Genomic DNA, 24,238 nt, shown 5'->3' with positions numbered 1-24,238 from the left:
ATAGCTATTTAGTAAACTTAATTAAATGATACATTAATTTTAAACTCACTAAGGGATTATGTTAACTATCTTACTAATAACAATAATAAGAATGCTGCTCACCCCGGGACTCTGGCGGAGTCTATTGTTCCCATTCTCATCTGTGTCTGGTTTCTTATCGTCTTTATCTGTATGCTGTGGTTTGTGGGAAACAACATCACTTCACAAAGAAACAAACACAGTCTACAAGCTACTTCACAACCACTGCGTACTTATCCTTTTATTTTGTAATTTACTTCTTTTAAATACTTTACTGGATCATGTTCTGTATACTGCACTACATAAGAAAACATTTACTTTCATGGATTTGTTACATTGTCAGTTTTGCATTATAATGATGATACGATATGGCTGGAAATAAAAAAAAACTTTTCTATAGTGGTTTTAGTCATATTTTGAGAATGCAATAATTTGGATTACTTTCTTTTACTGACTGACCTTGCAAAATGACATATAAATTAAATCAAAACATAATTTGGAGCTTGACCTCAATCTGAACATGCAGCCCCTTGTGCCCAAAATTTATGAGAACAGCACAAGAACAATTTCAATTCTAAACCTAACAAATGCGGGTTAACATTACTCTATGTCCACATTTAATTTCTGAATATGTACTTAAAAAGTCTGCTGAATAATATTTAAAAATACAATTTATCACTAATATATTACTTAATATAAATTAGACAATTTATAAGAAATAATTGTCAGTAAAAGGGCAACAAAGGTAATGCAATGAAGGTAGAGAGAAAGCAAGACTGAAAAACTATTAAAAAAGTCGGGAGGTTTATAGGAAGCATGCAGCAAAGTGAGAAGATCAAAGAGTGAACTCTGAACTCCAGACTGCTAGCTGAAGGTATCCACAAAAACCTTGAGAAACATACTACAGTAAATCCAAGTCACTTTTTCATTGTACCGAGGTGTAAACTTTCTAAAAAAAAGTTAAGACTAGATTAAAATAATATGTATTTTAGCTTGTTTTACGAAGCATTTATAAAACCCTAAAAGATTAGTTTAGTTCAGAAGTAAAACTGATAATAGAGTTATTTTAAAACCGTTATTTGGAGCTAAATTTACTACCCCATTGGCATTTTTTTATCATAAATCTAACCAATTTTAATAAGGTTTATGTTTAAAACAAGACAAAATAATCTGTGTTGTGCTGAGAAAAAGACTGACGTGAATCACTGAAGTAGTGGTCTTGGATGTAACCTCTAAAACTTAGTTATAATATAATAAAAAACACACACAACACTCTTTGCATCAGAATGTTGAAAGCGAACTTTATTGGTTGAACGATAAGATAACACACAGCCAAATCTGAAATCGAAACCCCTGTTGGCTCACACTACATCACTACTGTACAATCAGCACGGCCCACGAGTTCAGTAGAAACAAAAGTAAAGAAACAGAATTTAAATGAAAGAACAGTGAGGACATATTTGGAGTCATTTTCCCATCACAAGAGTGTTACGGAGGAAGATAGCAGAGGATAAGAAAGCCAAACAAGCATTGTAAAGGACAGCCATCAGGGACAAGCAGCTGAAACAGGCAGGCAGTTGGAGGGCCTACTAAAGGACATTATATCCTTTACCTTCTTATCTTTAAAGGCCTGTAAGGCCCCGGGTCTTAGCTCTCTGATCTGTGGCTCTACCAAACCTTTGAGCCCTACCTCCTTAACAGAGCACTTCTGGAAAACCTGAAGAGAAGAATTTGTGAGGAGTGGGTGTAACACATTGAGGAATAGGCGTCATTAAAAAGAGCATGGGAACATATATTCTCGATTTACCTACACTGAAAACTGGACACAGCAAGTGTACACTAGAGTAGGGGGATTCAAAGTAGGGTCCACAAGTATTTTTTTTATTTCCTTAATTTTAAAGATGCAGTACGTTACTTTTTTTCTCGCATCTGTGTTAAAATGGCAGGTTACTTTATGTGTGTTAAAAACAACCTACTTCAACAATTTCCCATCAGCTCAAATTATATAGCATTATTATAAACTTACATTTTTTACTTGGTCAATAAATCAAGTTTATTTGTATAATTTTTATCACTATTACTTATATAATTATATTTAATTATTATAAATATTTTTGGATAAACTATAAATAATATTTAAAAAATAAAAAACAATAAAATATTAATCAAATTATGTAGTATTTTAAACAACAAATAAGCGTTTTAGGAATTTGAATTGAATATAACTGAACACGGATTTGAGTATTTTGAAAAATAAAATAAATAAATTGTATATTTACAATATTATATCATAGTAAATATTATGTCAGCAAATATTTGTATCTATTTGTAATCAAATGTGAACACCTTTTGACATTTACATAAACTTCAGTAACTTTGTACAAAGTCACTAATGGTCTCAAACCTTTGGACCACAAATCTACATTTTGAGAAAAACGTTAATGCACAGCACAGAGACGGAAACCGATCACCAGATGAAACACACCAAAGCTTCATAACAACCACACCAAATCAATTTCACACCCAAGACATTTTTAGATCAAGACCCTTGGTTATCATTTCAGATTCAGTGAAACTGTGTTAATGTGTATGTTTAGGAACATAACGTTTGTTGCAGAATGTATGTTTGTGACTGTTTAGTTTTCATGTGTGTGTATATCTCACCTGCAACTCTGCCATGATTTTATCTCCCTCGTCCTCCTCTTCTGTGATGGCTGAGTCAGAGATGAGAGGAGGGGTGTTGGGTTTAGGTTTCGGCTCTGGAGGGGTTTTTGGTTGAGACTGAGCTGCTGGACTGGTGGGCTCATCTTCACTCTCCTACAAACGATTTAACATTAACATCTTATGTATAGCCAAGAAAGATATATTAATGATATACACACAAACATACCTGTGACTCTTTCCTGCTGGTGTAGATGACCTCCCCTGAGCGTGTGGTGGTCATCCCAGTGGTGGTGGTGGGGTAAGTTCTTCGAGGTGGAGGAGGAGGAGGGGACTTGTTGATCTTTTCTGTGCTTTGAAGTTTGACAACTTTTTCCTGAGTCTTTTTCTGTTTGTCTAGACTGGACTTGATGGAAAGGCTGGGTTTAGAAGGCCTCTCCAAGGCGGGTTTAATAGATTTCTCCAAGGGTTTGGAGGGTTTCTCCGCAGCACTCTTAACAAGTTTCTCAGAATTGAGTTTGGGCGGATTGTTATCTAGAAAGCAAAATCAAACACACATTTCAGTTCAGGCTCACAGCTGCTCCTGAAAGTCATGAATAGTACGTCCGAAACCTCAGAATGCACAAAACAGTAGGCGAGAAATACCCGGATGGTCGACTACTTCCGCAGAGATTAGTGAGTATGGATTGGATGGACACTTCTCTATCCAATGATGTCACGGGAGCCGAGTCAAATTTCAAAAGTATGATGACATGATGATGATATTTGAGGTTTAATATCAAATATTTCCTGTAGTTCAGTGGTTAGAGAACAAGAAACGCCAAGGTCATGGGTTCGATCCCAGGGACTGAACATACTTAGAAACAAATGTATAGTATAATGCAATGCTAGTCGCTTTGATAAAGATCTTCCAAATGCATAATTGTCATGTTAATGTAATATACACCAGCAGGAAGATTTCACCGTGGGCGACGCACTGTGAAGAGTGTTTGAACACAAATATAATTATTTTATATTTTATCATATATATCATTGTTAAATATATTCTATGTTTATATAACAATAATAATAACAATAATAACAAAATAAAATAGCATTGTATAAAGTTGTATGAAATACTTTATATTTAATATATATATATATATATTTTTAGTGACATTTTTTGGCTATTTTGATATGTGCTTTTGTCAATGAACTACTTTATATTTTTATTATTATTCATAAAATTGCTGTATGGGTTTGATTTATTTGAGCTTTTAACTATTTAGGCAACATTTTTAATTTTGTTCACTTTAAGTTTTCACATAATATCTAGGCATATATTTGATTTGATTTTAATCAACAGAAATGTTTTAATAGTTTTAGTAAACTATAATAACCCTGAAACTGACGAAATTTCTCACTGTGCAAATTTTTTTATGTTTTACTTGTAGTCAATATGTCTCATGTACAGCTGCTTTGTAACAATGAAAATTGTAAAAAGCGCTATATAAATTACATTTACATTACATTACATTTAGGCATTTGTCAGACGCTTTTATCCAAAGCGATTTACATTGCTTTATCCTATACATTTTACATAGGTATTTGCAATCCCTTGGGATCGAACCCACAACCTTGCGTTGTTAACGCAATGCTCTTACCACTGAGCTACAGGAAAGCTGAGTTGAGTTGAGTTAAAGGATAAATGTGTTTTATTGCATATCACTTTATCTAACCACACAGTTTATTTTGCATTATAATAATATAAATTACCATGTTCTAATGATGCCGTCACTGACTCATTTTTCTCCATCACCTCCTCCAGGGAGACAGGAAGCACTGTCAGGGCAGGAGGGCGGCTCTCGAGTTCACCCGGCACCTCTAGGTTTGGTATTCCTCTCAACATATTTGCTTCTGCTTCCTGGAGCATCCTCTCAAACTCCTGTCCATCATAATGACCCATGTTCTGCCTCTTCTCTTCCCATTCTCTCTCTGCAGCCTGCCGAGAAAAGCCAAACAAAACTCTAAATGCCCATTACTGCACAATCTAAACCTAATGCCCAACAACAATAAAGTCTACTTTAATCCATATTACCCATTATGCTCACCTCTATAGACACAGCCCTGTTCTTGGTCTTACTGTTGTTTGCCTGAATCTCTTCAATGAACAAGTTTGGAGAAGGACCCTTTCCATGTACGCCATTAGTAGAGACTCCATTACTGCTGTTATGTGGTATTTGTGTGTGCTCGAGGGAGGGTGTGGGTTTCTTCAGCTGTTTGGTGGGTGACGGAGTAGACTCTCGTCTCTCTCTCGAGGCTGCAGTGGGCGATGGTGCTGTTGACCGCTGGGATTTTTGTGAAGCTACAGGAGAGACTTGGGCTTTGTGAATGAACACAGGGCTGGATGTTATGACCTCTGACCTTACAGTGAGAGTCTGGGGCGTGACTGAAGCAGGTTCAAGGGATTGAACAGCGACGGCTGATTCAGATTTTTCAGAGGCAGTGGAAGGTGTCGAAGAAACGGGTTCAGTGGGTTCTGTGGCACACCTGGAAATGATGATTTGTTTTAGTTCAATGACACAGAAAACAGTATTTTATAAAGCGCTACTGCGGTTCATTTTTGAGGTCACAAAAGACTTAAGTCTGATCAGGCCTGACACAGTTTAGAAAGAAAGTGACTTAGAAAGATGCTCTGTATCTCTCTCGCTGCCTAAATTATACAGTCTCTCAGCACACATGATTACAAAAGAATAAAAATATATTCATTTCCATAATCCTGGATGCTCAGATACGTGTGTTTGGACACAAAACCAGACATTTCTCAAGTTATCTTCTTTTGTTTTCCTCAGAGGAAGGAGAAAGTCAAAAAAATCTTTTTTACCAGCAGGTTTTACTATGGTAACAGTACAGATTTTAACATTTGGTTGTTCAAAACCCAAGTGAGATCTCTTTTCAAATTTGAAAAGCATTTGTTTTATTTTAAGTGCCATTTTCAGGATTATCACATCCATAACGCTACATATTCCTCATAAATGGACACATGAAAATGAATATAAAGTAACTATTTTATGTTCTATAAAGGGGCATCCCTTCTCCATTCATTGGATATGATTGCTTCAGAATTGTGCATTTTATTTATAGAAAGTTTATCGTCTCCCAAAAACAGTATTCTTTTTCTGTCAGATCCTTATTGCATGTTTAGTTCCCTTTTTTTAAATATATATTTTTTCATAGACTGACATTTTTTAAGTTTAGACTCTATCAACAAGGGTTCAGTAAAATATAAACAGATGGTTCAATATAATCGTAACAAATTAATTCTATATAATGCTGGAATTGCCCAGATGGTTCATGTAAATATTCTTTATTCTTTATCTGTGTGTACCTGCGAAGGTTGGCGATTGTGTCGGTGAGGCTTCTGACCCTCTTCAGCATGCTGTCGAGCTTGTGCGGCTCTTCCTTGAGGAACTTTACAGCCTCCACCTCAACCCTGAGCACCGCCCGCATCCGGGACTGTAGCGGCGGAAACTCACCTGAAGGAAAGACGGATAAAGATTAAATAATGTGAAGAGATGTTGGAATTTCATTTGAAACTTACAGGAACTGGTTTACATTCGCTTTTGCAATTGTTGCAGTGCATCTAAATAGCTTCTTTGAGTGTCTATCAGTGGGGGAATGCCCAAAATTTTACCGTTTCATAACTGTAGACGAGTGGGAGTTTTTTCCTCTCAAGGTGTAAACTGTTAAAACTTCCACTTCTGGTAAAAGCCACATAGCAAATGTCAAAAACTATCTTAGACCATGTGTTTTGTCGGTTCCTTAATGCTGTGATACGACAGGGGCTTTTATAATAATTAAAACGTCAGAGGATACGCAGTTTCTGAAAGTTTTATGAGGCTGTCGTGCGCTGGCAGGTTTTATTGTGTAACCAAGGAAGTCAGTAGAACATCAAGAACAGAAAAACAACAGATTATCACTCACTAATAACAAAGTGTATAGTTAGAAATAAGTTATCTCATTTTAAATTTGATTTTAAAACAAATGTAATAATATAAACCCACTGCATTTCCCATTTTCATGAATGAATGAAACAGCACTGGTATGTTGTGGTACCTTTCAGTCCAGTCAGGTTCTCTCCCACCTTCCTCAGACCCACAGCTCCCACCTCTACCTCCTTCAGAGTCACAGATCTCTGAGACACGCCAGAGCTGGAATCGGTCTTCAGAGTCTCCACGAATGTCTCCAGATCCCTGCACACAGAGGTACGCATTAAATTACATGGCAATAACACTGAAATACGCATAATGCATTTTGTAAGGATTAAGACTTAAGTGTTGAATTAATAGTAGGCCAGAATATGAACATTGTGTTTCCACTGATGTGCCACTAGAGGGCAGTGCAGATACTGCAGTCTGAATTATTTGTCTTTTTAAAATTTGGTTAAACAAGAGGGGGAAATGACATATGCTGAGGGAGAACTGAGAACTATTAAAACTATTGTTCCTATGATCTGATCATGTGACAACAAGGGGTAAAAAACATTTGCTGGTGCCTGTAAATGTACTTTTTCTACACCAAATTAAACTTTCTATTGCATTACTTATTAAAGTACAATACTTTTATTGTACAGTTTATAATCTTATACTCACGTTATGCAACCTTAATCATAATTCCTTCTTGGTCATAACATGTTGTCTACATTGTAATTTAAACTATTCATATTGTTTCTGTCCTTCTGAAACCTCGAATGTCCAAATCCACAGTTTTTCAGGAATTGGAAAAACACTGTACCTTTAAAATGATTACATAATGTGTCAAAGCTACCACACACTTTTTAATACTTTTTGTTGGTTAGATATTTGCAAAACTCAGTGACAAACATAAAGGCTGATAATGAGCAATGACAAAAAATAAAAATTATGAAATATGAATTGATGTTTCCGAACAACACAAGCGTTACGTTGTGACTCCAGAAACATTTAAAAGCTCAGATTTGCCTTCCATTTGCCATTTGTTGAGTGTTAATGTTTGGACATTGTGGCCATAATTTGAAAAGCAATAACAGTAAAATGCAAAACGATGTCTCAAGTCTCCTGCTTGTCATTTTTACATTTTTATGCCTTTATTTGTTTCCACTGGTTTTTTGCTAAACAAAATGTTTTGATTTACAATACAATTGGTGAACTGCAGCACCTTACAGACGTAGAACCAGAATAATTTTTTTTTCTGCTATAATCACTATCCGCCACACCAATAAAAGTGTCCTTGTTGGCTGAACGTCTCACTGTTCGGCATAGAGAGCGCACTGCTGAGTGGACACTGGCGCGTGACCAATGAAAACAGAACGTTCTGAATTCTCCTGCTGATCTATAATTCCCAGTTTCTGGTATGTTTACAGCCATCTGCAGAGCACGCTTGTTAACCAGCTCAATTAAACAGGGTTTTAATTACGGTTTACGCGCAGGAGGGTGGACAGGGTCTCAATGAGTTTACCGAGGGCCTATAATGAGTCTCGTGAGGAATGAGTGAGAATGAGAGGCATTTTATTGCCTGAAGGAAGAGACTTTAATATTTTCTCTCGCGTATGTGTGTCGTACCCCAGCTGTGTGAGAACTCTCTCCTGCATGGTGAGGTATCGGTGTCTCTCTTCCTCCACCGCTGATCTCTGTCTCTGTATAGGATCATCCTGTCGTCTGAGCACTTCCGCCAGCTTCATGCTGATTTCTTGCTCCGCGTGCTTTATATGAGCACGCACACACTCTTGATTCTGAAGCTGAAATCATACAGAGACACAAAAATATAATTTTTAAGTGAAAAAAGTATGCAGAACACAACACAAACATTTTGGTAACAGATCAGCACAGCCCCCCATTCCTTGTGAACAATATTATTCAAAATATCTTCAGTGCCCATGGGGAAGCTTATACAGCAAAATTACTTACAACAGCGGTCGCAGACAATTGCGCTTATCAACCACATGGGGGAACCCATGAGCAAAAGTTCTGAAGTCTCGCTTTATGTACACTTAATACAATTTTTTGTCCTAATACAATCTTTCATCAAAAAGTATTATCTTTCTTTCTCTGATGTAAAAGATGCAGTTTGTATTTTTTTGTAGTAAAATATATAAAAAACCACTATGCAAGTGTTTTATATTTCTGTATATATTTTGTTTATTTGAGTACTTACGATATCTTAAATGTTTCCACTATTTGTAAATCTTGAGAAAATTGTCATTTTAACCCGTGACACAGGGCCGTGTCTGGGAGTCAAAGTTCATATATATCATGTTTCACCCATGAACGTCACATACACAAGCTAAATGTGTGAATGTTGTTTCATGTTGCTTTGAACGTGATAAAGAGTGATCATAATGGCACTTGTTGAGAGCCGAAATTTATATTTATTTAAACACCAAATTTATACTGGCCGAATAACATGCTATAACTGCAGTAGTATGTTTATTTTAGAGAACACGAATGATTGTGTTTCACTGACTGGCGGGTTTATTACCTGTAGTTGTCTCATATGTTGCAGCTGTAAGCGGAGCTCGGAGACGTTCTTCCTGAACACCTGAAGGTTTACATGCAAAGGGGCGGGGCCTACGAGTGGTGTAGGGGCGGGGCTACGATCAGGTGGTGCTGTGGCAATTTTTGGTGGTAATACTGGAGAACCTCCTAAAAGAGTGAGGAAAAAAAACAAACATGAACCACAAAAACAAACACTAATTCACATTCTGTCTGACGAATTGAGGCTGTGCTCTGAAAATTGTCTGTTGGCTAAGATTGATTTAAGAAAGACGTATGCATTGATGTAAGTACATAATAATGTGACATGTTAGCTTCTTTGTGGCTAATGTGATGTTGTGGAATCACTGGGAAAATATGTGTCAGGCGGCATTTCTGAGTGTCAGATATGTGAGAGAGATCAGTTTGTTCTGATGCACTCATTGTCACACTTCACAGCATTACAATACAACAACACACAGAAAGAAGAAAGAAAGAGTTTACCTGCGCTGGATGTGCTGTGAACAGGTGATCCGGACTTTGAATGTTTCTCACTGGAAAAACGGCACAGAGATCACATGACTGAACACACACACACACACATCAGATTTAACACAAACACCAGCTGTTAATGTTACAGTGACAGGAGTCGCACTTCATACAACCAAAGCAAACACACACAATCCATAGATTAAGTGAGTAGTCAATTTAGTTCATGCTGATCAGTTAGTTAAACTGTTAGTAGTCAAACACTCAGTGTCTGAATAGAAGCACCAACATCATCCCTTTTAATTTCATTGCGTTCTCATTCGATTTTGGAATCACGGCGCTGTCATAACGTGGCCTGAGAACCACATTACCCAGCTTGCTTTGCTTACCTGGAGTGTTCCTTGCTGCCGCTAGAGCTGTGGCTCTTTAAGAGAGCGTGCTGTACAAGACCAGTCAGACTGGCTATTTGATCCTCCATGGCCTTCATTCTCTCTCTGCAGAGAGATACAGAGCATAGCGCAGGCTTACTACTGATGTGGGGTGTGCGTGGGAGAGAGGGTGTTGTGTAGAATTACATAGAATTGACAGCAGCTGCGGAAAAATGGGCTAGTGTGCTCCTCAAACCGATCTTTATTTACTATCATCTTTACTTTACAAGCTGTTGTTGTCAGGGTCAACATCTTAGCCTGTCGCCCCTTTGTGTTGAATGTTCTCTGCTAGCAAAACAAAACCTGACGGTACACAGCCCTGCACAATAAAACGGATTCATAGGTCACATACAAAAAAAGGGGCAAGATGGAGTGATACCATAAAACAATACGATGGGGAAAATTGTTGAATGGCGGTTCAAAGAGTTATGTAACTTGAACACTCTTCAGAGTTGTGTAAATAATTGTATTCACTGACAGTGTCTTACAGAACTGGGTTAAAAATCCTCCCATTCATGTCATATACATTCTTAAAAATAAAGGTGCTTCATGATAACGCGGAATAACCATTTTTGTCTCAAGAACCTTTGACATTTGAAGAACCTTTATGCTTCACAAAACATCCTGTGATGTGAAAAAGTCTCTTCAGCTTATAAAAAGACAAAAATGGGTCTTCTGAGTGAATTGTTCTTTGGGGAACTAAAGATGTTTCTATGGCACTGCTGTGAAAAACCGTTTGTAGCACTTTATTTAGGGGTGTACGCAATATATGATTAATATATAAAACTATACTCCAACTAGACCGCTTAGTCTATCCAACTCTATCATGCTGATTGGATAAAAAAGAAGAATCAGCCTCAAACTGTTAGCTGTCCAACTCTATAAGACAACTCACAGCTGCGGAAAACCATTAAGAGTAAGCAAAATTAAGTTTTTCTGATCTTAAGATCGACTATTTATAGGTGTGTGTGAGGTAAAATTATTATTTTTGTTCAAGACTTTGAACTACTAACAACATCCCACATTTAAAAAAATATATATTGTATCTGTTAGCATTTATTTGCAGAAAATTTAAATTGGATGAACAGGTCATAATAACTGAATTTATGCTCTGTATTTTTTAAGATCTCAAAAAATGCAAGATAACAAGTTTATATTCTCTTTTAAGCAATACAACAGTAATATTTCTACATGCAATCATGTAAAGTTTCATTATAGATTCACAATGTTCATGTGTCTTCATTCCTGTTGCTCAGTGGTTAGAGCTTGGCCTAGCAATGCCATGGTCACGGGTTCGCACAAAGTCAGATACAAATGTATAGTATAAAGCAATGTAAGTCGCTTTGGATAAAAGGGTATGCCAAATGCATAAAGGTAAATGTATTATCATGCTGTCAGTCTTTCACATTAGTGTTCGATGTCTTTATGTCATTTCTGAGCTTTGATATTGTTGAACCTAAATGGATACTGGACTGGAATGGCCACAATACATCTAGATATGCCGCCTTAAAGAAAATTTTGAATGGTCTCTTAATTTTTTCCGCAGCTGTGAAAACTTACCAAGCACACTAACTTTCCTCAGCCATCATTTTACTCATTTTTATTGTCTTTTCTCCATTCTTGGTTGTGCATTTAACTATAAGAACTATTAAATATTTGTTTATTGTAATGTAGACTCACATGTCGATTGTTTTATTTCCTTTTATGTCCTTTCAATTGTACCTCCGTGAAACTTTATTACGTTTTATATAAATAATTGATTTACTTATAAATAAATAAGTTGCAGATAAACATGACACCAAGCACAAGCACTTTCTCAACCCTACATCATTATATGAACTAAACAGAAGTTGGTATACAGCATCAAAGCTTTAAATATTTAGATGTTATTACCAGCGGGGTGAATGTATTTTTTAGATGCAGTTAGGGAACAACACAATGCAATGAATAGTTACTATAAACATTATTGATGCAGTTAGAATGAACATGAATGGACAACTCAGATGCTACTGTATGTGTTTTAAATGTAAAGTTAGTGTCATGCCTTCGTATTTTTGCTTTATCTTAATGATTCAATGACTTACCGTGTCTGAGGATCTGCTGGCGTGGCCATAGGATTGTGACCCTGAAGATCTGGAGTTGCCGGGGAGCCCATGCCACCTCTTGCCTTGATCATGGTCTCCACAGCAACAGGTGCCTCTTTCCTAAACGATTGTCTGACAGGTGAGGACCTCTCTAGAGTCACAGAGCCCTGGGGTTGGCCAGTGTGAATGTCCACCATTCTTATCTCGCCCATCCTGTGTGGGGAACCGGGTGGGGTTTTGGACCCAAGCATTGGCAGCTGGCTTTCTGTGTGCTTCCTGCTTTTTTGACGGAACAGTGCATGATGGTCGCCGGGTTCCATGGGAACGCCAGGGTTACTGTACGATCGCATTGTGGCGCGATGGTAGGCGTGGTCTATCGTGTCAGGGGGCGGGCCATGGTGGTGTAACATGTAGGGATCCGCGTAATAACCTTCGACTCGAGCGGGAAGCGACATGGTCTTTGCAGCCACGTCCTCGTCAGGTTTGACGTCGCGTCGTTCGAGAATGGCGCTGGGGCAGGGGGATGCCGAGCGGGCCGGGGCGGGAAGTGTGTTTCCGACGCGTGGCATCTGGGCACCACCTCCAGGACCAATGACGGGACTACCTCCTGAGCGTGGACCAAAGGGAATACGAGAGGGGGAAGGAGGCATATTGTGAGGCGTGGTAGGAGACATGGAGCCCTGCATGTGGGGTGGCGGGGGGCCCATTGGAGGCTGCCGGAGAGGGTGACCGTCCCGTCCAGCATACATCATCTCCCGGTGAACCTTGACAATGACAAACATTTTCATTCAATTAATTACCTTTTTAAATTTCTCTAAAAATATCAAATAAAAAAATCACATTTTTAGCAATTTTGTCATGTGCTTTTGTCATCTTATATTTATTCAAGTTTAAAATATTTTTTTGTCATGTAAGTTATGTATTTTTAGTTTATTCATATTATAACTTCAAAGATTTTTGCACAAACAGTCAAAAATTTTGTACGCGTTTTTTCGTATTTGGGGCTCGTATTACGGTGTCTCTGAATTGTCAAAACGCCTCTCAATATGCTTGCTACAGATGCGAAAAAAGCTGAAAGTCTAACCCAGAAAATATCAGAGACAGTGTGTTAATGTGATTGACCCAACGTGAGTTTGTATTTATTTTGTAATGTGCAGAAATTTCGGACTCAATCTGCAATGGCCTCAAATTATTTTAGTTTTCACTGAGGCAAATCAATATCAATATTCAGGTCAAAATATGCTTTTTTTGAATAACCTTGTTGACCAGCAAAACCAACTGAATACCAGCTTGACCAGCTTCTTAAAACGCTTAAAACCAGAAAAGACCAGCAGATCCTCTAAGGCTAGATCAAATATTTATCTACTGCAAACGAAAAAGGCAAAATATCTTATAAAAGTTATAAAAACATCAAAACCACACTAAAACCCACACAATACAATTCAAAATCACTAAGGATATTATAAACAAACACATATTACACCAAAATTAGGTTCCATGCATTCTTGAACCTACTGTTTAGTCTAGAAAACTTCTGAGAAATAGATAAATTCCTATGAAATGTGAAACGAAGGCTTTAAAAGAAAGCAAATAAACAAACACAAAGTCAGAGATGCCACGGTATTCAGTGGTTTAAAAAAGCATGTGTTTAGATCAAATAATATGTCATTGAGCAGGGGCTAAATTCAGAGCACCTGTAATCTGTGCTGTTTTTTAAACAGGCGGCACGCATAGGAATCCTGATCTGACCTGACCACCCAAGCAGATCTCAGACAGCAGACGAATCACATTAACACACTTCATATGGAGACTCATATTTCGGAGAAAAGAAACTGCACAAGTGTGTGTGTGCGTGTGCGTGGGTAGGTGTGCACACTGAGACATAGGTGGCTATGGTTCAAGTATGTTTCACAACGCTGCAATTAAAAGGCGAGAGGCTGCTGTTGTGTTGCCTTAAACAGTCGTCTGCTTGCATTAGTGTCATAAAGTTGTACAATTGGTTTACCATCTTCTAAAGCCAAAAAGAGGTTTATGACCCAAATACAAAAGTGCTGTTTTATTCAGATTTGAGAGAAATAAATATATTATATGCGTGACTATAAGGATTACACAAAAAGGAAAAAATGTATAAGGTAAACTTAAAAGAAGTTATTTTAATTTATCATGAGGATGACTTTGGTAATTTTGAATAACAAGTGCAATAAAAAAATTGTAAAAATGCTCATAAATTTTTTAAGAAACTCATTGGATTTAAATGAAAACCTATTTTTCCCAATAGTTCTAATTTGTCGCAGGTCTGTTGTGAAAACAAAGCTGAACATGAATAATACAATTTAACACGATTGTGTATACTTCAAGCAAAATAAAAATAAATAATTAAAACAAAAACAGTATTTTAAGAGAAAAAAATTATGAAAATATATTGTTATTGTTGACATTAAAGGGGTAGATCACCCAAAAAATAAAATTCTGTCATCATTTACCTCATTTTATACCTGTACAACTTTCTTTCTTCTACAGAACAGAAAAGAAGGTATTCTGAAAGATGTCGGTAACCGAACAACGGCAGTACCCATTCGCTTCTTTTGTATGGACACAAAACCAATGCAAGTCAAAGGGTTCTGCAGTTGTTTGGTTACCAACATTCTTCAAAATATCTTCTTTTGTGCACTCCAGAAACTGCAATGTAAATACATAGATACCTTCTTGAGCAGTTCAGGGTGAATAAATGTCAAAGTATAATACACCATTTTGGTATTCTGGGTCGCTACTTGACATCCAAAGACAAATCTAGACCTTAAAGCAAAACAAGCTAAACATCTGAATAAGTCCACATGAAAGTGAAAGGATTTCCGATCATCATACGCTAGAATGCAGAACACGCCTGAGGAAAGACAGATGAAACTGCATCCGACTCTAAACCCAGCAATGAGGAGCAACAGGAAGAACCATGTGACAAGACAGATGAGGGGAATTCACATAAAAACTTGTGCAGCGCGAAACTAAATCTGCTCTTTTTGTCTCTTTTGTTGACATATATTTGACAATTAAAATGACTGCTGAATGAAAAAAGCTTCACATCAGTCCTCAGGAGGTTTAATATCAGTTAAGATGCTATCTTAGACACCAGCTGCCTACAAAGGTTTTCCAAAGTGTCTCATTCGAAAACCGAGCAACCTTTCCAACCGAAGAGCTTTATCAGATAATCCACTGAATACAAAATAATGCTTGGTCCATTCTGCCCTCCCTTTCTTTCTTTGAAACAATAAGAGCATTGTGCTGGGGTGATTCAGAGCCCAGGTTACACCCAGAACAGGTGAGCGTTCCAAGAGTTTATCTGCCCCAGGACAGCAGCATGCTGTTACGTCACATTAGATCACCATAGTGATGATTGTGATGGCTACATTATTATTCAGTTTATCACTGTAGGTATATTGTCACTCAAAAAATCTGATTATGCCATTTGATCCCAAGTCAAAATTAAATCATATTTCTGTAACCTATAGGTAAGAACGTGCATAGACACTTTGTCTATTGTTCCCTCTTTACCATTAAAGAGGTCAGAGGCTAAAACGTGTTTAAAAAACGATCGAGAGAGAGAGAGAGAGAGAGAGAGAGAGACAGTGTTAGCTGTAGTTTGATGCGGCGGGGAGCCATGACGATCATCTCCAGATGTTACCTGAGCAACAACATGAAAGCTCTTGCCTGTCTCAACAACTCAGATTTCTCATCTCCTTGTTTTTCTTTGCATGGCCTTAAAAGGCAGAATCTGTTGGAGGAGGGCTGACATGTAACATTAAACCTCTGATAAATAAATAAAGAGATCAGAAGATGACGGAATGAGAACATTTGGTTTGAATTCGGACCAAGAGACACTGAAGATGTTTAAAATTCTGGGGCAAATTCTAATACCCAGTTTTTGTGCCGTCCTTCTATATCTCAGAGAAAAATGCTTTGAAGACATTATGAACAAGACAGTCAAAGTTTGCAAAACACTAACAAATGACAATTTTCTCCTGCACCTTATAGTTTAAATAAAGACTGAAACCTTGGTGCCATCTTTTTGTGCTTGCCAATTACTGTAAAGTGTTTTGACAACGTTTTTTCAACAGTCTTGTTTCAGTTTGTATAGCCATACAATATGGTTAAAACCATGTTTAATTCCATTCCATTTTCTACCGCTTATCCGAACTACCTCGGGTCACGGGGAGCCTGCGCCTATCTCAGGAGTCATCGGGCATCAAGGCAGGATACACCTTGGATGGAGTGCCAACCTATCGCAGGGCACACACACTCACTCATTCACTCACACACTCACACCCTACGGACAATTTCCATGTTTAATTTATGGTTAATATTATGTAACTACAAAAACATGTTTATTATAGTTAAACCATGGTTAAAATGTGTGTAAGGTTTAGAAGTCACACCCAGAGACTCACGACATCTGTTCTGTGACTGTACAGCGCATATTGTGCAGAAAAAAATAAAAGCTCCAATCTGATTGGCTGTCTACACCGGTCGTGGGATTGTCGCGTCATATCCAGTGTGGACAAAATTTTAAATAATAATATTTCTAATGCGAATTATTGTCTTTTGTCACGTTGCGCCTCGTCTGGTGTATACAGGGTGTCCGTTTACACAAGACAATATTCAACCAAAAAAGGAAAACATTTGTTCTCTATTACTATTCTTTTACATGACAACAGTGTTTTGGGTGACTGATTTCATTCGTTTTCCTGGATCCGTGTAAATGCAGATTCCGCTAAGGAAACATTTTTTGACCTCTGCAAAAAAACAAAAACTATTTGATTTAATACAACTAACAAACAATAAAATAATAATATAAATTGAATACAAATAAATTGTTACACAGACCGGAAGTTAACTTCAGCCCAGGTGCATGCGGCAGATGAAACCGTCTATTAGTTACTGTTACTGGTCTGCCATCATTAGACTGTGTCTGTTACTTCATTGAAAGGAAAATTCAGACGGCCTTGCTGTTTTTACAGGTCTGTTTCAAATTAAAGTGTGGTCAGGTACGCTGCACAAAGATCCTGCAGTTTTAACAGACCGGCACACATATGGGTGCACGAGACTGAGGACAGACATGCGTGTGTGTATGCATGGACGCACTGTATCTAGATCTGTACACTACTGTTGCTACAATCCTATGAAATCACACAAAGTAAAAACATCTGCTGGACTTTTAGAAAAAACACACGAAAACAGAAACATACTCTTCCCAAGTTTTTTCTTTCTATCGTGTCTGCCTGTGTGACACATGGTTTGACACATGCACACAGTAATGGTGTGTTTTAACAGGTGCAGGGTTTATTTGATTAGGCTGTTAATTCTGTCTGAATATCTGCATGCCTGCTTTAACTGAGGAGGGCAGATCATGTGTTTCTGTGTCTGTGTTTACTCATGCATGGGTGAAGTGTGTGTGTAGTCTGCACCAGTATAGAGCTTTAGATGAAAGCATAATGGATCTCTTGTCACCGAACACTTACAAATACAACAACTGTGGTCAGAGCGTGTGTGTGTCGGCATGGTCTCGATCATATGTGTCAGCTCAACGGCCATATTTGAATTACTGAAACAAACACAATTATACGGTGGGATTTGCAGACGAAGATCTCCATTGGGTATATTGTAATATTTACACTACATGTCATTTAGTTCTTTACGCCTGACAAACAAAAGTGTGGTTATTATGTTACACATCAACAAACAATTACATCTGAGTGTCTAAACGTTTTCATTGGCATACTGTATACATTCATGCTCGTGTTTAATGTATTCCCGATGTTCATGGACTTCAATTGATGTGTGTTGATATTAAATGCTTCCTATTTCGAGGAAGGTGGTAGGTTTGTCTGCTTTGACAACTTGACATTAAAAACATACAAAACTGTACCTTTTAAGGTACGGTAGCCATCACTGGGGTGGTACCCTTAAAGGGATAGCTCACCCAAAAATAAAGATTCTGTCTTCATTTACTCACCCTCACTCAAGTTGTTCCAAATCTGCATAAATGTCTTTTTTTCTGATCAACACGGAGAAATATTTTTGGAAGAATGCTTGTAACCATAAAAGTAAAAATGACAATGTTAGTCAAAAGTGGCCCAGAGCTGTTTGGTAACCCCACATTCTTCAAAATATCTTCTTATGTGTTCAACGGAACAAAGCTATTTTTCCTACTTGTCAATGGTGGCCATAAACTGTCTGGTCAAAGCATTCTTCTAAATATTTATCCGTGTTTATCGGAGCAAAGAAATGTACACATATTTGGAACAACTTGAGGGTGAGGAAATTAAGATTTTTGGGTGGAGTGCAAACATAAAATGTCATTCCACTTCACACTAAATACAGTAAATGCCAATGTTAATGTCAAATACTTTTTTGTTAGGACATTTGCAGGATCACTTAATCTTAAAAACAATAATTAGTGCGTAACTTTCCTTATATAACAGTGTCTATTTTATTTCTCTAAGCAAACTAAAGGAGATTATTTGATGATCGGCTCACCCCCTACAGAACACATGGCCATGTTTTCACTGACACAACATGGGCTGGGCATGATCCGTGTTGGTCACATGGTAAAGCATGTGAGAGCTTGTAAGAAACCTGAACTTCTGATAAACGTTACGCAATAACTTTAAGAGTGGAATAAAGCTTTTAATAATGCCCAGAAAGCATGATCACATGACATTCACATATTATATTTTATCGCGCAATCTATGAACTGATCTATATTTTGTCTATTTTGTATTTGTGACTTTAAAAAAGTTTACTTAACACAACTTTTAATTACATAGAAAATAAAAAGAGAGAAAAACATTTCCAATATATATTGACTTTAGCTCAAACTTCCACTTTTACAAAAACACAAACACAAGTGTCTAAACAACTTGTTGTCCCTTTCTAGTCCCTCTCTGTCATTCTATGAATTTGCCTGACTAAAAGACATCACACAATGTACTTTAATCCCTGTGGGCACGTGATAAAGACAAAGGCAGTTTAATATCTAACTTTGCACGCACACTTCTTCACTGCCGCAAAGACAAACATACCAAATGAAAACCGAACGACACAAGAGTCTTTCACTTTCCTTGAACTTTTAAAACTTGCCTTAGGGGTCTCACGGCAATGTGTAATTAAATGCTTATTAGCCGGGCGTCCTGGTCAAAGCCAGGCCGAGGATTACCAGGAACAAAAGTCTGGGGCTACCTAGTTAAATTTGTGGAAACACACAGAGAAGACGAAAGCCTTGTGATCTCATTTCCCGTACATCCCTGCCAAACAAACACGGCCGGCATGGCGTGAGATTAGAGGGGATTATGGAAGGGGAAGGAAGGGAAAAGTAGTCTTTGCTTTCTTTTCAGTTGCTTCTGATCCAATCCCCCTGAAATTAGGCCTGGGGGACAAAGATGGACATGAAAGGATTGAGCGGGGGCGACTGGGGTGAGTCCGAGTGTGAAAAGGACCCCTGGAGAAAGCCAAAAGAGAAGAGGGGGTTCTGGGACAGGACCTGTTATTTGAAATATCCACTCATGCTTTTGAACAGGCAAAAACAAGAATATCTGGCAACGTGTGGATATGACCGTAATCTCCAAATTTCACGGGGCATTACTTTTTTAGCAATGCTTTGCTTGAGAAATATGAATCTGTTCTGACTTGTTGCATGAAAGTTGACTTGTAATACAGGAACAGTTTGTCCGAAAATGTAAAATCTGTCATCTTCATCCACAACCAATTTTAAAATCATGACCCAAGTATTGAACATTTGACACAAATTACACAAGTAACCTTCATTTGGTTCTTAATAGTTTAAGAAAAAATTGCCAAGACAGGTTGGCACTTACCCTCGCGTCCCCATTGCTCGGCCGGGGTCCGTGATTGAAGGCGTGGGCTGGGTCTTTGTGATACACCTTCAGACAGGAGTGATCCATGATGCTCCTGTTAGGAAAAAGATCCATATCATTTAGATACACGGACCAGATGTCACCGTCCGAACGGGGCCGTGCGCGGCGGGCCAAAGTCTGGCCCCGCAACTCCGCCACCATGGGGTGCAACATGGGCGAAGGGACGTCAACACGGGAGAGAGGAGAGTGACATCGCGAGAAGGAAAAGGAATCGTGGGAATAAAGCGATCCGCTAAGAGACACGGGCGAGTCGGAGCGAGCGATTGGAGTCGAGAAATCCATCATGGCTGAGACATCCATTAATCCAAGAATGGTTCAACATTAAGCTAAAACATTAACTGCTCAGTAGGTTTCCAAGTTTGTCTGTCTACCTGGACATCTGATAATCTGTGTGTGTGTGAATGACAATAATGTAAGGTGACGTGTGTTTCTCTTACCAAGTCTGATATGATTGGTCATGCGGCTGTAATTCATATTAACAGCCCTTATAAAAGAAGCTGTGTCAAAGTACAACCTGTATCAATGGTTATCAAAAGAGAGAGAGAGAGATTGCTTCCGTTTACAGGACAATGTGTGTATGTGTTACAATTCTCTAGTCATCATCACTCAGCTAATGAGAATGCTTAAACAAAAGTATTTAAAGGGACAGTGCAGACAAAAATGTCAACAGACCTGTAGGGCTTTCTTGTCTTTCCTGGTGTCTTTCTCATTCGGGACATACGAAACACAAAAACCAAGGTTCTGAAGAAATGTTCATACTGTTCTTTTTCATACAATTAAAGTGGATTTGTCAAAATCCATTGCAAAAAAATTCATACTAAGCATGATTGTCTTGTTTTCAAGAACAAATATCTACAAATTCTTGCATCATGAGACATTTCCTTGACAAGGAAAGTTACCTTAGATATTTAGTACATAAGCAAATTGCTTAAAACAAGCAAAAAAATCTGCCAATGGGGTATGAAAAAAACTTAAATTAGATAGAGTAATTTTTTCTGACTTTTAAGGTCCTGCTTTGGTTCATGGAGTATCTAAAAGTACATAAACACTGTAAATAAAGTCACTTTAATTTTCTTATATTTTGTAGTTATTGTGACCTTACCTCTTGACTGACTCTCAAATGATTTGTTTAACGATTCATCTGTCTAATTAACTCCTTTTTGGTTAGCCCACTCTTATCTGATTGGTGAGATGGTCTAGTCTGCAGTGATTGGTCAACCGAGTAAAGTGTCGCAAATGGAACGTAGGGGGGCAATACACGGAGTGGCGCAAATCTGACCCGGAACTGAAATTACAACGACAGACGTTGATGTGATTCAGAGTCCACTCCCTTTTTCCAAGCCAATAACTTTGTTATTCGTTCACTTTCGGCTTGACAACTTTGCAGACTGCTTACATTCACACGCAGCAACATTACACACTGCATGAAATGTAATATTAAAGACATTGTAATACATTTACATTAAGCCATTTAGCAGATGATTTTATCCAAAGCGACTAACAAAGAGAAATAGTAATAGGTATTCTTTAAAGGTTCTGTACGAGGAGTTTAGCGCCATCTAGCAGTGAGGTTGCGAATTGCGACCAACGGCGCACTACACCACTCTCCCTTTTGAAGCACTACGGTGGCTTACACAAGACAAATATGTTGTCACGTTTTGCTTCTTCTCTGAAGGAGATAACGTATTTACGAAACGTTTAGGGCTACTGTAGAAACAACATGGTAAAAAACATGTAAGGGGACCAGCGGTGTATATAGATAGAAATAGCTTGTTCTTAGGCATTGGTTCTCAAACTGTGGTACTTGTACCACTAGTGGTAATTGAAGAGACCCCTGTTGGTACGTGACACGAAAACTCAATATTCATTTTGTGTTTTAATACAATGTCAAGATAAATACGGAATACATCTCATATAGCTATGTTCCAATTTTATACAGTTGTATTAATTATCATTTGTTTATCATTGGTTGATGTAACTCAGGCGTGACCGGCAGGTCATACACGCTTGTGTGTGCGTCTCTATGTCTCACCTCCGATGTGCAGATTAAGCTTCTAATGTATTTCTGAACTTGAACCGCTGTTTAAAGTTGTTTTTATTGCTGTGAAGCGCTAATTCAGCACGCGTCTGCAACACCTCGAGGTTAAATCAAGGACTCACGCTTTGTGATTTAGTTTTGACACACCGCATTGACAAGCTGCAGCAGTAAAGTGTAAGTGTCTATTTGTTATATACAGCTGTTCTCTTGACGTTAAAGGAAACCTATATTTATTTATCTTCAGTGGTACATATTCTTTCCGAATTGTCTGCCTTTAATATAGCTTTGCAGTCTTTCTGCAAGTCCTGACAAAGTTAATAAATCCCCCATAAAAGTCATTTTCAGAGCCATGTTTACTCGACAATATTACTGCTCGACACTTTACACTATAATTACTCGATAACATTACTGCTGACTAATTTGGAACGTGGAAAAAACTTTAAGTTTGAAAACAGCTGGTAAATAAAAATGTGTTTGTATTATTAATAAGAGATTAGAATTGGAGGACGAGGTGTAAAGATAACGATTCATAGCTCTACTATTAATTTTAATGTTTATTCATCTAATTTTATATGGCGGTCATTAGGTGGTACTTGTAACAACACATTTTATTAAAGGGGGTACTTGATCTGAAAAGTTTGAGAACCACTGTTCTAAGGTAATAAAACATAACGCTTCATTATGTAAAGTCTTTATACACCTCTGAACACATAGTTACACAGTTATGTATATTATGTGGTACCTTTAAAAAGGTTTTAACTAAATTTTTTATTTGCTTGTTTATTATAAACATAAACTTAATTCATATATTTTCTTTTATAAAACAAGACTAAATATATTAGATCACTTTAGTTTTCAAGAAAATAAACTTGATTGACAATGTTTTGTTATTTGTACCAGAAAGCCAGACAAAAATGCTGCAATTAAGTGAATAGCCTTGCGTGAGATGATTCTCACTTTCATTGTATAGACATTGTGCTATAAATAACCTTTTGTGTTTCGCAGATTAAGAAAGTCATACCGTTTCAAATGACATGAGGATGACTAAAAAGTAAAGCTACACCATTTAGATTTTCGGGGAACAACTCCTTCAAATGACTCACTGGTTTACAATTCTTTCTGAAGAGAGCTAAAGATACAGGACGAAACCAAAGGACACAAGTGAACACAGAAGAGTTGGCAGAGAGGATAAGGGTGGAGGGAGAACTGAAAGAACCGAGAGAAGGAGACAGTCTGATGTGGGAGTGTTTGTTTGAAGTGTGACTTTAAAGGAATGTTAATATTAGTTGTGCTGCTTTATGGGTTTAAACACAGAGAAAGCAACAAATGTTTGAACAAGGCCTCTTCAACTCCTGTGGCACTCTCTTAAGAGTCAGAGACTGTATTTCTATTAAAACCCAAACTATTTTTATATTCACATTATATACACAGCCTTTGAGTCTATAACCACATTTAATGGAAATAAAAAAACAGGGGTTGTTCCAAATAAACGTGAGATTTTACTTTTGAAGCGGTTCTCAAGGAAAAGGAACAGAGAAGGAAACAGAAATGTGGTTTGACCTTAGAGCAGGTCACTTCCTGAGTTATGTTGTATGATGTCATGAATCTAGAGGAAGGAGACCATGCAGAGCTAAGGAGGCTACCGGCCAGTATAGAGATAAAATGTTAACAATATTTCCAAATGGATATAGAGAAACTATTATTACAAGGATGTGTATAACTATTAGTATAGGCTTGTGTATAGTAACGTTACGTAAGGTTATCATTACAGCAATCTGAATGTTGTGGATGGACCTCAAAACTCAAAAACCTCACCTGACATCTGTGAGCTCGTAATAGACGTTCCTGTTCTCGTCTTTGACGTAGATCGCGGTGCTGGGCGACTCCAGCATCTTCATGTTGAGCTGATGGGGGAAGGCACTTACGAACAGAGCTTTGATCGTATCTGCGCTTGTTATCTCATTAGGCATTCGGATCTGCTTTGAGTCGTCTCCATACTGCAGATACAACACGCCTGAAAAACAGCAAACAAGAAAAAACATGTAAGGGATGTGCCACAAGATATATCAAAGTTTAAAACATGAGTTAACCATTAAAGGAGTCC

General features: G+C 37.7%; 1 protein-coding gene across 3 annotated transcripts in view; it reads right to left on the bottom strand.

Moving 5' to 3' along the window:
* The window catches only part of si:ch211-285f17.1 (sickle tail protein homolog), a 77,978-nt gene that overhangs the window by 5,143 nt on the left and 48,597 nt on the right, over window positions 1-24,238 (bottom strand). For all 3 annotated transcript variants that reach the window (XM_056738010.1, XM_056738011.1, XM_056738012.1), the window contains 15 exons: window positions 23,950-24,148; window positions 20,037-20,130; window positions 12,169-12,932; window positions 10,046-10,150; window positions 9,672-9,721; window positions 9,175-9,338; window positions 8,259-8,434; window positions 6,775-6,911; window positions 6,047-6,194; window positions 4,770-5,208; window positions 4,435-4,660; window positions 2,909-3,213; window positions 2,683-2,835; window positions 1,631-1,735; window positions 103-174 (listed from right to left, as the gene is read on the bottom strand). In XM_056738010.1, the coding sequence (XP_056593988.1) occupies window positions 103-174; window positions 1,631-1,735; window positions 2,683-2,835; window positions 2,909-3,213; window positions 4,435-4,660; window positions 4,770-5,208; window positions 6,047-6,194; window positions 6,775-6,911; window positions 8,259-8,434; window positions 9,175-9,338; window positions 9,672-9,721; window positions 10,046-10,150; window positions 12,169-12,932; window positions 20,037-20,130; window positions 23,950-24,148 (3,137 nt within the window). The remainder of the gene's footprint in view (window positions 1-102; window positions 175-1,630; window positions 1,736-2,682; window positions 2,836-2,908; window positions 3,214-4,434; window positions 4,661-4,769; window positions 5,209-6,046; window positions 6,195-6,774; window positions 6,912-8,258; window positions 8,435-9,174; window positions 9,339-9,671; window positions 9,722-10,045; window positions 10,151-12,168; window positions 12,933-20,036; window positions 20,131-23,949; window positions 24,149-24,238) is intronic.

This window comes from Triplophysa dalaica, chromosome 23 (genome assembly GCF_015846415.1).
Source record: "Triplophysa dalaica isolate WHDGS20190420 chromosome 23, ASM1584641v1, whole genome shotgun sequence".
In the NCBI taxonomy this organism is placed as follows: Eukaryota; Metazoa; Chordata; class Actinopteri; order Cypriniformes; family Nemacheilidae; genus Triplophysa; species Triplophysa dalaica.
Note: the sequence above shows the minus strand (reverse complement) of the source record. Positions and strands in the feature narration are given on the sequence as shown.